Source organism: Nelusetta ayraudi, unplaced genomic scaffold, assembly GCF_046127955.1.
Source record: "Nelusetta ayraudi isolate G7.1 ecotype Tasmania unplaced genomic scaffold, CSIRO-AGI_Nayr_v1 ptg000135l, whole genome shotgun sequence".
Taxonomy (NCBI): domain Eukaryota; kingdom Metazoa; phylum Chordata; class Actinopteri; order Tetraodontiformes; family Monacanthidae; genus Nelusetta; species Nelusetta ayraudi.
Genome location: NW_027466185.1, coordinates 18,119,221 through 18,136,894, shown reverse-complemented (window position 1 = coordinate 18,136,894; position 17,674 = coordinate 18,119,221). Strand labels below are relative to the sequence as shown.

General features: G+C 43.4%; 1 protein-coding gene across 8 annotated transcripts in view; it reads right to left on the bottom strand.

Annotated features, from left to right (window-relative positions):
• Nucleotides 1-17,674, bottom strand: part of ptprua (protein tyrosine phosphatase receptor type Ua) — a 219,305-nt gene that overhangs the window by 9,597 nt on the left and 192,034 nt on the right. For all 8 annotated transcript variants that reach the window (XM_076011676.1, XM_076011680.1, XM_076011677.1 and 5 more), the window contains 6 exons: nt 11,250-11,347; nt 10,150-10,266; nt 9,884-10,038; nt 6,787-6,922; nt 4,852-5,001; nt 2,578-2,892 (listed from right to left, as the gene is read on the bottom strand). In XM_076011676.1, the coding sequence (XP_075867791.1) occupies nt 2,578-2,892; nt 4,852-5,001; nt 6,787-6,922; nt 9,884-10,038; nt 10,150-10,266; nt 11,250-11,347 (971 nt within the window). The remainder of the gene's footprint in view (nt 1-2,577; nt 2,893-4,851; nt 5,002-6,786; nt 6,923-9,883; nt 10,039-10,149; nt 10,267-11,249; nt 11,348-17,674) is intronic.

Genomic DNA, 17,674 nt, shown 5'->3' with positions numbered 1-17,674 from the left:
TTCCTCCAGCTCTAAGAATAAATAGAGGCCATCTGAGGAAATTCTTCTTGGGGGGGCTTTTAGACACACATGATGTGCGTCAACATCCTGTGAGAATGCAGCAGAAAATGCCCTTTGTTGTCTGACAGATTATTTTGTCAGTTCATTCTTTCTTCAAATTTGTTCAAGGAAAGAAAAACAACAACCTCATATTTATTTGGGTAGATGTGGAACTGTGAGTCACGGTGACGTCACCCACCTGTTTTGTAAATCCCCGTCCTGAAGCCGAGAGTTTGGTTTCAACGTCAGCGCCATCTTGAGTTTCCGCTTCATTTTGAACCCGGAAGATTCCGTATTTGGATATGCGGGCAGTACCAGAAGTTGGCAATGATCAACATCTGCCCATCCGCAGGTAAGCCGACTACAGTTGCTAAACTTAAGCCACGCCCACAACTGTATGTCATTTTTGACTCAATATTAGAGACCAAATCAGAAAAAAGACATGAGAGATTTTTTTTTACTCGCAATGTAGACCTCCCAAAAATGTTTTGAACACATTTCTGTAGGTATGAATTTAGTGCCTTTTCCCATTTTGACAGCCAGACATTTTGAGTTTATTTGCAGCCAGCTTTGGTGGCTCCTGTTGGCCAAACGATAGAATGCATGTCTTTGGTACTTCCATGTCGGCCTCCTTTTTGATACTTGAAACTCTGCCCATCTTTTTATACAGTTAGTAGTTTGCGCATATGACACACTTCTTTTCTTATTTCCCATGAGGCTTAGCAGCAGCCTTCTAAAGAGCTGCATTGCTACCATGGCTCTCCCTTCATATGGCTACATGGCAGAGGAGAACGAAGCCCTGAGTGGTTTGGGCTGTGCAGTTCTTGTGTGTCGACTATTATCTCGCACGTTAGTCTATTTTTCACTCGCTCCACATTTCTTTGTTCTGATCACGACGACGCCGTCGATGTGGCAGACGGCAGCGATGGCGAGGGCGGCAGTTCCCGAGCCGGAGGGAAAGACTCACGGACGCTCGCGGAGCCGTTTCATTGATGCCTTTCATTCACCCGGATGTTCTTTGAGATCAAGCAGACACTCAAAGGTGGAAAAAAAAAAAAAAAGGAGACACGCTCCGGATAGCATTTCATTTCACATTCCATGAAGCTGTGATGTGGAGGAGCCAAAGAGGAGTGCGAAAAAAGTGAAGAGCTTTCATTTGGAGGGTTGGGATGGGATTTTTTTCTTCTAAAAAAAAAACAAAAAAACAAAAAAACAACCAAAACACCCCGAAGAATCAGCGCACCTGGCTGCCAACGTCACAATGCTTTTTGCCCTACTAGTTGTGTAGATGTCTCCTTTTGAAGTATTCTGGTTTAATATCCAATCTGGAACAGCTGCTGTCAATACAAACACCTTGTTTGCAATTCTGGGCAAACGGGAATAGGGACCAGAATAGGGATCTTAACTGCAGCTTAGGAACAACAGTTGAACAAACATTTCACTTATAGTCAGACTAAGACATTATTTTATTTGGTTCCAATGTCATGTCAACATCTTAATGGGCAATTTGACAAACATGGAACGTTCCTACACATTCTCCCGGTGTCTGTGTGGGTTCCGTCCAGATAGGTCGGTAAGGCAAATCAGGAACTCTGAAGTGTCGTGTTTATGAGCAATGTGTGTGATTGTTGTTGAACCTACGAGGAACTGCTAACTTGCCCTAGAAAACTAAGAGAAGCTCATCACCCTGAGTGCAACAAAAGGGGCAATAGAAGACAAATGGGTTTTCCATCCAAATAGGTTGCCTATGTGGAAGAATGCGTCCAAATGCGTTGTTTGATTTTGTTGAATAAAATTGAATTTTAGTCGCAGCTCAACGAGTTGTGTTATTTCTAGAACAGGCTACTCACGTGGTCTTAGGTACGTGGTGCCTATGAGCACCGTGTTGGTGATCCCCACTCTGGAGGGATCATTCGGTTTTGCTCTTTGACTGCGCAAAAGCATCAAAGACACTTTCGGATTGCGAGGAAGCGCTTTGCAAATAAATAATACCTTCATTGATTGACTGATTGATTGATTTGTTACGCATCCCATGTGTAAAGGTCTTTGATGACGTAATGCACCGGTGCAGCTGTCACCTGCTTTTGCCGATAGAACAAGGTTTAAATAAGGAGATTAAACCTTAGTGGAAAAATAAATCCACCCTCAAAAAACAAACAAAAAAAAAACACGATTATTTCACTGATGCTATTATTCTTTTTAATATTGTTGATAAAATGATTATATGTTATAATAGCACAGTTTCGCGTCTTTTTTTGCATTCCATTGTTTGCAACTAATTCAATTATATCATTATAGCGTATAGTACTGCATAACACTTCAAACACCCGTATCTGTACTTGCCACTTTTGATCGTTTTATCGTTTTAACTTGTACTTTGGTATTTTTGTTAAACTTATATTTGACTGCCAATCGCTTTCACAATCACATCTGGTTTTGCCACACCAGCATTTCACTGCCACGTAACGTGACATGTGACAAATAAAAAAAAAAAATCATTGAATCATTGAAAACAAAAGAAATTCTCGGTTGACTCACCCAGGCCGAGTTGGACTGGTTGAGCTGGTTGAGCATCACCACCGAGGTGCAGCCGTAGTCATACACCAGCCTCCAGAAGTCGGTGGTGGTGCCGGGCAGCGGGTGCGGCGTCACCACGAAGGCGGCGGGCCGCAGGAAGCTGTCGGCGAGCGCCGCGTTGATGTAGTTGCAGCTCTCGCCGTCGGCAGTGACCAGGAAGGCCAGCGAGCGGTCGGGCGGCAGCACGTCCATGCTGCGGTTCTTCTCGCGGTTCCGAGGCATCAGCGAGATGCTGCACTCCTCCACGTCCAGGTGAGGCGTCACTGAGTTCAGAGTCTTGGACGGGAGGGAGGAAGAGGAGGGGGAAGAAGAGGACAGGGAGCGCAAACAAGTTAACTTTGGGAGTTTTATTTATTTATTTAGAGTTTGAATTTTTGATAGATAGATAGATAGATAGATAGATAGATAGATAGGTAGATTGATAGATAGATACTGGTGGTAATTGCAGAATGCAAGATGCGGAGATAAACATGGAAACAGAGGTGGCGAAAGTATTTGCATTCTATATTCCGGTAAAAGTACGGATACCAGTGCAAATAAACACTCGGAAAAATTAAAATGACTTATTCAATCCATTACTGAAGTGAAAGAAAGAAAGTACAGGAAATGAATTCCTGTGAACAGTATTTGTATCTGTCAAACACAAAAGTACCAATCATGTTTTTCAAATGTAAGAAGTAGAAATTCCGGATGTTTGTGTCCAAATGTAGGGATTAAAAGTAAACAACGCAGTCAGAAAAAGAAATACTCAAGTAAAGTAGATGTAGCACAGTGACAAAGTATTTGTACTTTGATATTTCCCACATCTGCATGTAAATAGGCGGAAGAGTGAGACTGAAGACGGCGATAAGATTTGACAGACGCAGTCGGACAGAAAACGGGATCAAAGCGAGGCGGCGATAACATCCTTCCGCTCAAACAGGACCGGTCGTTCAAACGGTGGACAGGCGGGGCTATCGCCCGAAAGATCTCCGGAAACTTTCAAAGCATTAATTACGAGCCCAGACGCTGAGACAACGCATTGGGCTCGGCGTTCTCCGAATCGAAGGAAGCGCATTAAGGCGGCGAGGGGAAATTGAAATGAACTAATTATCGAACTCGCGTCTGTAGGATTGGAGACGAACCCAACGGATGGAGCTTGTTGGCGGAATATTGTGGCGGGAAGCCGCGGAGGAAAAGAAAAGAAAGAAGGTAATTTTTGCAAAGAAAAAGTCTAATTGCGCCGAGCAAAGGTCGCCAATCGATACCATCATTGGAGTCGGCATTAATTACGCGAGCGAGTTCCGTCCGTGGTGTTAGCGCTTCCCGTCGGGCCAAATGTTATTTCAAGCACTGTTGGAAAAGCAACATCGCTCTCATGCTAAAGGCCATTTGTCTTTAACGGTCGGGGGAATTTCTCTTCAGAGGAAGCCAGCGCTGAAAGGTAGATGGAGTGTGCACAGGCGGCCAAGGAGCACTTGTAACAAAAAGAAAGAAAAATGAAACATCCGGAGCTGAGTCATAGACGATCTGAAATCACCAATGAAAATCAATGAACCGTGGAGAAATGGGCATTTGCGTGGATGAACAAAGTGAATTGGCTGCATGACGTCGCGCGGACTAAAAATGCAGGACCCTGGTCATGTCTACAACGTGTCATTTTTTTGGTTTTGCATCACTGGGGGGAATTTCCGTACCAACTGACGAGATGTGGAACGTACGCTCATTACAGCTAATGATTTCTTTCCCTCGTAAAATGTCAAATATTGTGTAAATGCTAATGCCACGCGTGAGTGTTTTCCCGACGGTATCTAATTGGGAAGTTCCGTTTATCAGTTCAACTCGGATGTGTCTGTGGTGGACGGGTCAACAGATTGCGGCTTTTACAGTATTGTGTGTGTGTGTGTGTGTGTGTGTGTGTGTGTGTGTGTGTGTGTGTGTGTGTGTGTGAGAGCCAAGGCAGCTCAACAGCTGCTTTGCCTGAAAAGCCCTTGCAAAATGGAAATCACATGGAATTAGGTGCAGATGCAGCGACGCTATAATCCGATAGATTGATACAAAAGATGGAGGGATGGAAAGATGGACATGATGTAACATACATTGGAATCAGATAAATAAGAAGGAATTAGGTACAGATGAGACAATGCTAGCTAGGTAACAATACGTTCCACGTCCAACAAAAGACAGATATTACACATTGAATTAATACATTTTGCACACTGCTTAATGAGACGATTCATACATTGCAAGAATTACCTGAAACTCCTCTCGCAGCTGCGAGGTGTTGCTCTGCGAGTCAACCTTCAGCATCTCCTTATAGGTGAGTGCAAACTCATTAACAGGGATGGCGGTCTCTCCGCACAGACAGGCCTCAAGGATGGCATCGTGGATAAACACGTACTGCTCCTGAGAGACAGTCGGCAAAAGGGGGGGAGAGGGAAAACGCAAAGTAAATTTGCAAAGTCACGCAAACGCACTAATGCGCCTCCCAACCGTTAATTGAACACTTGTGAAAAACAATGCCGAATTTAATTACAGCTGCTGAATGTGGACTAATGGCTATAGCCGTCGGGTATTCTTCACATCGCCATGCCCGCATTGTCTCTGAGCAGAAAATTGTATCGAGATGAGATGGTGGAGGGAAAAAAGAATTACAGAAATTACACATCAGCGCTGGGAAAAAATAAAAAGTGAAAAAAAAAAAAAAAACACTACCCACACAGAGTATTCCAAAAAAAAACACCACGAGCTGAGCAATTAACTAGGAAGCTGAGAAATTTGTTTTGACATTCAACCAAACAAAAGATCAAACAGGCCTGGCTAAGATTGGAAGGCGCAAAACTGTGTCGCTTCCAACTTCTTTATAGTTCTTAATTTGCAAAAAATATGCATCTGGCTCTGGCTGAGAGGTGAAAAGATGAAATTAAAATGGAGATAAATGTTATTGTGCTGGAGTTTGCCGCGCCGTTTCATCTCCCAGACTTGTTTACAGGCAGGTGTGCGTCAAACTTTTAATAGCCTAAGTAAAATTTGAAGGCAGGGGCTTCGCCATAAGTACACTTCAAAACAAATTACATGAAAGTGAATTGCACAAACTGCTTTCATCTCGCACATAGGCGACGTTTATCTGAAGCAGCAAACTTTTCGTTGAAAATTTGATATGTGGCGGTCAAAGATAAATCTATCGATAAGCATTCGGTGTCAGTAAAATCCAATGCAGTAGCTCAGTTGAGTAGAAGAGGCAGGGATTGTTTAGCTTTGACAGACAGAAGCTATCTAATACAGAGCAGATGTTACTTAAAGTTAGTTAATGTTAGCTCTGTTGCTTTGAGATTTGACCACAAATGTAAAGTGCGTTACAAATAAAATGTATTATTATTATTATTATTATTATTATTATTATTATTATTATTATTATTATTGTTAATAATAATAATAATAATAATAATAATAATAATCTGTGGTCTTTTGCAAAGTTCTGCTGTATATGCAAAAACAACAGGTTTCCGAGATGCATTTTTTCGTCTTTGGTTGACATGTTTACTCTAGAATTATATGACTCCAATGTTTTTTGACATTGTTCAAAAATTGTCACCTATTGGGAAAATATTCACTGAATTGTTGTCAGAAATCTGGGTTGTGGTGCACCTAGGGAATGTATGTCATTGTGTTTTGGCAATATGACAGGACGTGTGTTAAAAGATGACAGATATTTACTGAAAATCACGAGGAAGTGGTATAAACCAGATTAAAATGACTTGCTGAAAATTGTGACTGAAATATAAGTTATGGAGAAAGTGACTCATAAGACCAAAGAGGAGGAGTGTCGAGGAAAATGGGAGAAATGGAGTGTTTATCCATCAACGACAGGACAAGGACCTGGAACTGTGGAGACAATCAGGGCAAACCAGCGTGTTATTATCTTGATGACAGCATTTGTTTTTTGTATTGTTTTTTTTTTTCATCAATGTTTATATATTGCAAAAGAAAAAAATAATAAAAATAAAATAATAATAATAATAATTATAAAAAAATCATAGGTCAAATCTCTTTTTTTCATCAAAAGAGGATAAACTGCTACGGATGACATGAGCGAGAATGGTCCCACGCACAAACAAAGGGAAAGCGGCGCCGCCACAGAGCGGCTCCCGCACTCTGCGGGTCAGAGAGCTTGTGGCCTCTCCCACTCACTTCAGTCTGGATCATGTTGATACGTCTGGAGCAGAGGGTCTTGACACAATTGTAGATGTCCACCACTCCTTCGCACTCGGCCATATCCAGCATGACATCCAGCACGATGTAGCAGCCGGTCCTGCCCGCCCCCATGCTGGTTGCAGGGAGGAGAAGAGAGAGAAGATCAACGCGGTTGATTGCGCCCACTGACATAAAAAAGAAAAAAAGAAGAAAAGCTCAGCGGGGGGGCGACTCGGTAATGATTGTGAAACTGAGCCCAGAGTCGAGTATAATGGACGGCCTCTGCTCGGCGGAGACAGATACAAAATACCAGGGCCATTATGTTCTGGCATCAAAAGAAATTTTTTGAATCGAGTTGAAATTTGAGACGGCTCCAGCCGGTCGAAGGCTGCTATGAATTCCACTTGTAGGTGTAAACACTGGGATAAAGTCAAGTGTGGGTGTTTTTGAATCTCTCGCTGCCCACTTCAGGCAAAGACTTGGATTTTTCGCTAAAAACACCATCCTCTGTGGGACGGCTGCACTGTGGGTTCTCATACTTATTTGGTTGATTTCCATTCCAATGTGATACCAAGCAAAAAAAAAAAAAAAAAAAAATTGGTGCTTTAAAATCATAGCTGAAGCGAAACTGCTGATAATATTGTTTGCTTTTCCGCAAAGCTGACTCTGAAAAATTTACACTCAACCATCAAAAGACCCTCAGACTTCCGAACAGGAAATATTCCGCATAAAAGAAAGGCACGCGTCTTGTTTGGACGGTTAAAAGACAAGGACGGAGGCATCAGTCTTCTTTGAACTGGAAAAGTACATTACATTATCACACTTCATTGTGATAATTGATCCGATACGGACTTTGTCTTGTATCGTCAGTTAATATTGGACCTTCCATTGTTCTGACGTAGCTCAGGCATTGGATCTGCTCATGGTTTCACGATTTTTGCCCTGATGCATTAACCTCTCAATTCTGAGCGCATTGTATTCTTTGAAAGCTGAAGCTGAAGTGACAGAACAGCTGCACATTTTAAATAACGATAAAAAAAGGTTCTTTTTTTTTTTTTTGGCGATATGATGCGCCAGGCCCCTAAAACTGCATAGTAGGTGGACCCTGACTTGTTTTTTTTTAAACTTGCTAGACCTTGAATGCTTATATTGTAAAAGGCATCCATCCACCCCTTGATTCAGTCACTGACATCTAACAAGATGATGGTGAAGGGTTAGGGTGACGCACGCACTCGAAAGCTCCAATCCATCTCCAGCAAAGCACACAAAGAGGTTCATCCCCCCCTGCCGGATTTGCGTCATCACCACCGGAACAAATGTTGACTTTTTAATGAGACGGCGCGCATCATTATCAATAATCATGATAATAATAAGACTTCCACGGCTGTTGTCGTACCTGAAATAAAGAGGTTGGCTGCCAAGGTGCCCCGACACGCGTGGAAAAACAGAGCGCATATAAAAAAAGAAACCTGCTTTGCGGCTCTGAAGAGTCAAAAGCAGACGCTGTGAGCCGATGAGACACCCTGACGGATGACTTGGTGAGTTGACATTTTTGTCTGTCACCCTGCATCATTGCTGTTTAGCTGAGTCACGTCTGGAATTCCAGGGCAACTGGCAGCCGATCGTTTCTCGCTGACGTGAGCGTCGCTGCAAACCAGATTTTGAAATAAAGAAAAAAAAGAGTTTGGTGGCGTTTATTTATTTTTTTATTTTTTTCCTTAATGAAGTCAAATTTAAAAAAATAAAATAAATAAATAAAAGAAAATCCCAACCTTGGCTGTACAATTTTCAAAATCTATGAGGTTGATACACCAATAAAGCAATATCCATGCCAACACCAATTTCCCGATTAGTCAGAGAGGGAGGGGGACAAGAAAACGGAATCTTGAAAAAGAGGGGGACCATAAAAAAAGACTGCAGCCTGTTTTCTTATACTAGTTTTTATGTCAGGCCACAATTTTTTGTATGATCGGGCACATAAGCGCAGACGGTACAACGTCAACAATGTTCTGTCCATTAGCCAGAGACGCTTCTCGTCCTGGCTCCCCCTCTTGCAAACGCCACGTTTGTTAGCCAGCAATATGTCATTCCTCCCGCTCACACTTCTGGATCTCGCCAATCAATTATTTGCAGCAACAGGACAAAAAGAAAAAAAAGGAAAAAGGCCAGGGGCTGCTGGTGAATGCTGAATAACTCAGCTGTCTGATTGATGTGCAAACACTCAGAGGTGATTTGATTCCCAGCCACGTTATCTGCTGCTCACAGTCCCACAGTGAGGAATTCAGTTCACCACCGCCACTACTTGTACGACTAGTCCTTTTTTAATGACACTATCTTCACTCAGAGTCATAATCCGTGGCGGCCAGATCAGAGTCGTTCTATATTGTGAGAGATGAAGCTAACGTGAAAGCTAATGCTTTGGCGACCCAACGCATACGAAACAAGCACAAACAAACTTGGCTGCAGACGACTGGGGATGGGAGAAGTGGCATATTTGCCCTCCTCTCTTTTGAATGAGTAGTCTGGCTCCTTATAGAGGGTCTCTGGTGGAACTTCACCTCATCTCATTGAAAAGCAGCAAGTTAAGTGTTCTGTTTGTTAAACTAAGAAAGCATCATGAGGGGGAATAAAAGGAAGATCAAGGTCGAAGGTTGGACGCACCCTATGAATTTTCTTTCATTCTCATGACTATTGAGATTGCAGTTTCTCACTGAAGGCATGAAAACTACGTATGAACACACATGGAATTATGTAGGAAACAACGAAAGTGTAAAATAACTCTTAAATAAATTGAACATGTTTTTCTTTGCTGCATTATTTCATATATTTTGCTCATATATTTGATGTCTTCAGTATGCAGTGTACAAAGTTGTAAAGATTAAAAAAAATAAATTGCATGAGGAGGTGTGTCCAAACTTTTGACCGGTAGCGTACATCCTGCCTTGACTTTTTTTTTGCTTGTTCTTTTGCTGTTGTTTTTTTTGTCCTCGCAGACGTCAAGCAACACAACCATCGAAACGCCGAAGGTTGAGGATCTGTTTGCGTTCCTTCGCTCATCACAAGGCAGTACGCACACATATGTATGATTGGTTACCTGCAGTGGACCACCACAGGCCCGGCATCAGGAGGCGTTGAAGCCTTGACCCGGCGCAGGAAGGCCAACAGGCCGGTGGCGTGGTAGGGCACGCCGTGCTCGGGCCAGGAGGTGAAGTGGAACTGACACACCTCGTGCTTGGCAGGGTAACCTCGCTGGAAAAAAAAAGAAGAAAAAAACAGGCAATCAGCAATCAAACATGGTCAGAGCTCTAAGACACTGTAAATCGCAGGTGGAGGTCAGAGTGACGCAAGAGTGTGACTCACCCTCTCCATGCTGAAGGTGCGCACGGTGTAGTCGGACAGCGTCTCCGTCTTGAGCAGAGTGATCTTGATGTCGCCGTAGAGCTCGGTGTCGTCGGGCCAGTACTTGCAGCACTTCATCTGCAGCAACACAGCCACAGTCCAGGGAGGTGAGCACGCAGTTCAGTGCATTACTATGCACAATTAACCCCCTGATAACTTCCTTGCTGTGGCATCACCCAATAAGATGCCATGCCAAGCGTATGAAACTGGACCAATCGATGTCAAACCACACTTAAACAAAAAAAAATAACAATAAGTGTTGTACGTCTTTGGGCTACACAACTGTATTTCCAGGATAAGAAAAAACAAAAAAACTAAAAGATGTTGCACTGTCGAACCTGCTCCACCTTTACGGGTGAACTCTCCTCTTCAATAAATGTTTTCGATACAAACACGTAAAGCTGACTTTTTGCAATTTTCTGAAGTCATAAAGTGGCTGTTTTATGCACTTTACTCATGGTTTATAAAGCAGAACAATAACCCACTGTCTTCCCTCACGCAGGCCCCCATGAATCCTCATGCACGTCAAATGCTTTGACCTCAGAGCTCCGGCCAACCAATGGAAAAAGGCCATCGCTCACGGTCAAGACAGCAGCAGCCTTTTCCTCCTCCACCCGCCCCCATAAAACAGGGCCGCGGCATCTCTTCCGATACATAGCGGATGATAAAAGGGATCTCTGGGAGTGTATTCCTCCCATCCATCTTCATGGGGTGGACTGGTGGGGGAGGTCTCTCTCGGTGAGGTCACGGGACAAGGTAGAACTTTATCCCCCCCAGGGAAATATTATTTAAATGCAGGCTTTTTTTTTTTTATCTGCTATTTTGCACATACCTTACTTGCTTGGCCTTATTTATTTGTTTAACAAAATCTAATGTAATATGTACTATGACTGCCTGAGGTGGACGTTTGAACCGTTGTTTTTATGTTTAGTAATGAGATGCAAGGACATTTGAATTTTCCTTCTGGAATAAAGTTCTATCCATCTATCTATCCCTCCATCCCTTCATCCATCCATCCATCCATCCATGTAAAAAGAGGGTGAGGGGAGCGGAAACGTTACCCTGCCCACTTCCACCAGCTTGGTGATCATGACGATGCTGAAGCAGTTCTCCTGCCACACCATCCTCCAGAAGTCGTAGATCATCTCCTGCTTGGGGCCTGCGGAGGAGGTGGAGGGGATACGCAGGGAGGCGGAAAGGGGAGGAGAAGTTGCAAAGGGGGGGAGGAAGGATAGGAGGGTGGTAGGGACATAAGTCAGGGAGTAAAAGCAGCGGCAATAACCATGAATGTAGAGGCGCCTTGTAAATCCCACCCCTCCACCCCCACACCATGCTCTCCCGACGCTGCGCAGAAATGTCATTTCAATACGGCCCACAAATCCTCCTACCGCCTCTTGTGCAAGACGGAAAAATCACAACCTCATCGATTCCGCCAGGTCGTCCTTCGCGCCGACTCCCCCCCCCCGACGAAAAAAAAGCCCTTTGTTCTTTTTAAGTGAACGAGACGTCTCCGATTACGTCGCCCCCACCCACTTCATTTGTTGGAAACGTTATCTTTTCTCCTGTAAAAGACTGGCGCAACTTTAGTTTTTTTCTTTTGTATTTTTTTGTTTTTTTCGCTTCTCAAAGGGTAAAAAGGAGATGCGGCGCGGCTCCCCGTGTGTTTTTGTTTTGCCGGTGGCAGCGAAATGCTTTTGTTGCTTCTCCCCGCTGTCGACTAATTGATCCACTTCACGTTCATTTGGTAGCGCACGATTGCTCTCGCGCGGGTGGGACGATAAGACGATAAAGACGGCGGTTCATGCGCGACCTTTGCTGACAGAGTATGGAAATACAACATAATACAAAGTAGGAGGGTGTGTGTGTGTGTGGGGGGGGGTGGGGGGGGTAAGATTTAATCTTAAAGCAGGCGGCATTCTATTTACTTTAATCTTTCTCGAGTGGATGCTGGGATTTCATCTTCCTGCCAACGCGCCCTGATGTTTTCATTCATCGCCCACGGCGAAGCTGCGACATTGCTTCCCAACGTGGGAGCGCCATCCCCTTTTCGTTCTTTAGTGTTGAGCGTACGTTGACTCGTAAAAAACTTTGCTCATTTGTCTTGCCAACTGCCGTTAGAGAGTATTTTCAGTAAACCTTTCTATTTCAGTGGAAGGGCGAGAAGTGGCGTCTCCTATCTGATGGGAAAGATCCGGAAATAGAAGCTACCGCCAGTTGTAAACAATCGCGACAATGAAAGAGATTAGCATGGATACTAATTAGTGTACAACACAATGTATAGGTCTGGTTAATACTTAGAAAGTGATTAGTATGCAAAGGTACGGTGTGAATATTTCTGCCATCTAGTGGTCGAATGTCGATTGCAGTGCAGTGAATTCACTCCCTCTCCTGATCTTGCCAGTGAACTGCTGTGGCCTGTGCATACAATCCTGGATACCTTGTCCACCTTCTTCTTTGTTGCTTAATTTGAGGACACAAGCGTTAGCCCAAAATCCGAAATGCGATATCAGGAAGTTGGATTGTCCACACCAGCTTCCTTAGAAATATGGCAGTGCAAGATGGCAGCTTTGGACCCTGCAACTTTGGATGGAACAAGACCCTTGATCTAGGTATATTATTTTATATATAAGATTCATTATAAGGGTAAGAAAACCAAATAAGATCCCAGTCATGCCAAAGACTGTAAAAATGGTACCCACTGCATCCCTGCTTGGCACTCGGTATTCAGGGTTGGAATTGGGGGGTGAGATCACCCAGTTATTCCCAGGCGTGGCACCTCTGCTGCCCACCGCTCCCTCAGGGGATGATGGGTCAAATGCAGCGGACATATTTTGCATCCTTCGGGATGTGACTTTAACTTTAACTTTGTAATTTTTATTGTACTCTGTGAAAACTCTTTTATTAATGTACTGTATTTACAGGCAGTATATCAAGCTTTTACCAGTATACAGTAAATACCATAAATCTGGTCGAATTTTACACATTGGAATCTTTATTTGCTATCCAACATTGATTTGCTTTACCACAGACAGTGACAAGAGTCTCGTCATGGTATTAACTTTGAATCTCCGCCTTCCCTTTCACCAGGCTGTTTACCAGATTCGAACTGTGAGTTAATCCGAAGGATGTGGGAAATGGTACATGTAGAGTGCCAGCTTAGGGTAACACACAATTTCAAACATACATCTCCTTGTTTGGATAAACAAAGAATGGAATTGATACGATTGGGGATTAAAGTGCCGTGGCAAAATAAACAGGGCCTTGTGAAGATGGAACTGAAAAAATAAAAAATCCTTACCATAACAGGGAAGCCGACACATTTGCTCAGTTTCGACAAATGCCAGAGGTTCGTGTCTTACAAATTGGCTGAGGCGAAAGACCTTTACAGGCTGGATCTGTGATAAATATGACGCTAAACTGAGAAAAGATCCAATGTTCGCACAAGATGCAGCTCGTATTTGCAACAGAAACACAGGATTACTGACTAGTGTCTAGGAGACTTTTTAGAGGGTTCAGCTGATCTTGCACTACAAATAAGGGACAGACAGGAAGAGCTTCACCTCCTCACAGATGAGCTGAGACTGTGTGTTAGGACGTGGCTGGACAGTTGGAGGCTCCCTAACAGATGTTGGCGCCTCATCTGGGAAGACAGAGGAGCTACGAGCTGATCAGCGACACTTTGCCATATGTTGCTTCACAAAGTGTGTCCAGTTTGTTGATTAATGCCTGCTACTAAACCAGAGAGAAGAGGCTTGGATATATAAATGGATAATGTTCTTAAGTGCATACACATATATAATATAAGAAAAGACTTGCATGATATTGCCTGAATCCATCGAGTATCTGTATGTCCATCAGTCATCCATCTGTCTACTATTATCATCCGTTCATCCATCTACCCATCCAGTTTGCACCTGTCATCCACCCATCGACTATTATCATAAATTATCCATCCGCTTACCATCATCATTCATTCATCCATCCATCCATCCATCCACAGTGATGTCATCGCGGGAGAGGCGACTTTTGTTTCCGTAGCGCCACTGTGATAAGCCTATGCGCTCATTCACAGTGTAATTGAAAAAAAAAAAAAAAATCATCCATTGTGTAAAAATCTTTTATGTGAGAGGGGTGGTGAAAAAAAAAAAGATAAAAAGATAAAGTTCTACATATACATATATATATTTATGTCTACATATATATATATATATATATATATATATATATATATATATATATATATATATATATATATATGTATATATATATATATATATATGTATATATATATATATATATATATATATATATATATATATATATATACATATATATATATATATTTGTAGAACTTTATCTCTCCAGACAAACAAAGGCAAAGGCAGAACACAAGTCTGCTTTTAGTTCCTCGCCGCTTCTCTCTTGTCTTAACAAGAGGGAATCAAACGATGTACATTTGACTACATGCCCCGGGGTAAACACGCAGAGACCTGTGAAGTCTGAGAAATACAATAGTAGCAGAATGAAGAGGCGGTAATGGTGGTGGTGGAGAAGGGGGAAGAACCTCAGTTGCCTGTTTGGAAAGTAGGGGATGTGCGGAGCCTGACAACAGCCACGGCCTTCACAACAGTGAGACTCCGGTCTTTGCTGCTCCTGACCTGAGGACGACCCCTCCTGGGCCGCTGCTTTAAACCCACTGTTTCTCCTTCCACTTCACGGGGTTATTCGTGGCTCCCTCCCCTGTTAGCAATCACGTCGCTACGAGTGTCGGCAATGTGAGACGAGAGTTAAATTTTTCAGCAGCAGCGCGATGAAGCCCGACTTAATGTATCGCCACGGGGACGAGAGACAGATGATGTGCTACGGGGGGGTGGTGTTCAGGTCGGATCTGTATGCGCGGCGCCAAGGAGGCTCTAAGAGCACGCTAGGCAATTCCATCTCTGGATATAATAAGAGAGTTTGCCCAGAGCACCTGCTACCTGCGGCCTTTAGATTCTGATGAGATGCCATGGATCTCAGCCGAGACCGCCGTCTGTGTCCTCACTTCCTGTTTACGCTTCACAGTCTCCCTATTGTCTCACTATCCAGAGGTAGGAGGTAACACTGAACTTCAGCAGATTTTGAAGGTATCTGTATTTTACTTGTATTTTACTACATTTGTACACAAATATCTGTGCCTTGCTGTACCCGTGCTTGTTGCTTTTCTGTTTAAGTGTTTTAAAGGTACAAATAATGTTAATCACTTGTTACTATCGTTACTGTTGCTTGAAGTGGACCCAATTGAACTATGCTGTTGTTTAGTTCAATAGAGTACAGCGAATACAGCGGACGCGGTAGCCAAGTTTGTGTGCGCAGGCCACCGTAGTTCACTGGCAAGCTCAGGAGAGGGAGTGTAAGAGCTGCAATCTACAATTTAACCACTTGATGTTGCCGTTTCTCCTCAAATTCTCCAAATATTACACACTTAACCTTTCTAAAACAGGGTTTATATTTTAGAGAGAGATTATTTTAGAGTACCTCCTCTTATTCTCTTTTAAACCTAGTTCACAACATGCACTTTCATCCTCTCTCTTCTTGAGTAAATAGGTTGACTTTTACATTTAGTATGTAAAGTATTTTTTTCACACAAGCATCTGTACTTTAACTTCAGTAGAGAATGTGAATACTTCTGACACCTCTGTTAATATCCAAACATTCGTGTTCGGCCACTGTATGTGTGTGTGCGCACGCGCGTGTGTGTGTGTGTCTGTGTGTGTGCGCGCGTGTGTGTGTGTGTGGGAGAGTCTGTTAATTCAGAGCAGGAATTTGTATTTATCGCGCTTCAGGACCCCTCGGGCGCATGAATCCATAATGAACTGAGCACTCCGGGTTGAGAAACAACGGGAGCCTGTTTCAGACACGGAATTCACATTCACCACGAGTCGCACGGTGCTAAGTGCCTCGCTTCACTCCTGCCCTTACAACGTCTCAACTGGCGTCTCAAGCGGCCGCTTGTTTTGAATCTCAATTTCCTGTTCTGCACTTAGCGAACGGGGATATTGGTGTGAAAAAACCAAATAAACAATAGTGCGGACGAACGATTATCTGCTCGCGACGGGGGCCGGGAGAGCGCTTACATGTGGTGTTAAAGGCTTGGAAGCTCGGTGTGCCTCAGGTACCAGCACACCTGCTTTGTTGACGGTCCACCTGCCATTCCGTCAAATCTAAATAATGAACGTCCTAAATTTCTGTATTTAAAGTGCGTGCGGCAGTAAATTGGCGAGAAAGCAAAACAGCACTATAATGACTTCCTGATTAGCCAACTTTGGCAGGCAAATGAAAACAATCAGCTTCCAGCATAGAAACTTTGTTAGAACTTTTATCAGACATCTGAATACAGGAAAAAAAATCAATCCCACTGAAAATGCTGAAATAAATAATTAAACAATACACAATAAACTTTGAACTTTAGCTGCTTTGCTTCTTCTTTAATGACCAAACTATACAGTTGAGTGTTGGTTTTCGGCAAGAAAAGTGCACACCCTCTCTGCACCCTGGTTGGCAAAAAAAAACAAAAAAAAAAACAACTTTTGGAGCAACATGAGGAAGGGGGAGACTTTTCATTTCATTTCATTTCATTTCATTTCATTTCATTTTATTTTATTATGTTATTTTTTCTGGGAGGTTACTTTTGTGGGGCTGCGGAACTGAGACCAAAGTGAAGAGATGGAAGGAAATCAGAAGGGGATTACCAAGTGAAAAACACACTCGCTGAATAAACAGGATCAGAGTCGGCAGAGAATAAAGAGAGCGCCTTGTCGTATTTCTCTCCTCTCTGTGTCTCTATCTGTGTGTGTGTGTGTGTGTGTGTGTGTGAGAGAGAGAGAGTGCTCGCGCGTGGGGAACGCAGCCTATGCAGCGTATCAAACCGACATCAGAGAGACGACGCGCCACACATGCAGATGGCGGCGGAGGAGAGACACAACCGTGGCACTTCGCTGCGGTCACGGCGGGGGATGACTGGCAGATGCAGTCGGTTGCGATTGTGGTTGAGCGTTGCTTTTTGTTTTCGTTCTCCTTCACACGCAGACGGTGGAAAGACGGTGACGCACTGCAGCGGCGGCGGGACTCCAGGTGTCGGCGCATTAGCATCTGCCGCCAAAGGGGGCGCCGCCGAGCAAAACGCAGGCGTTAGCGGTCAACCACCCAGTGTGTGTGGGACTCAGCGAAGGCGAAGAGTTTTTGCGCGAATTGGACCAAGAGTCCATACTTTAAACATTTGTAACCCCTCTATTATTAAGGCCAGGACTTTATAGTGTTAATTCGATAATGAACACACAAAAAAATCCCAGCAATATTTTTTTTTTTATATATACTCTTCACAACATGGAACGTTTCTCAGTACGTGAGTTTCTGGCAATATGGATTATAGCGACGCACTGAGTGATATCAGAGAAGTGGAAGGTGAACTTGTAGTTGAGCAAACCAGTTACCTGTGAACGACACT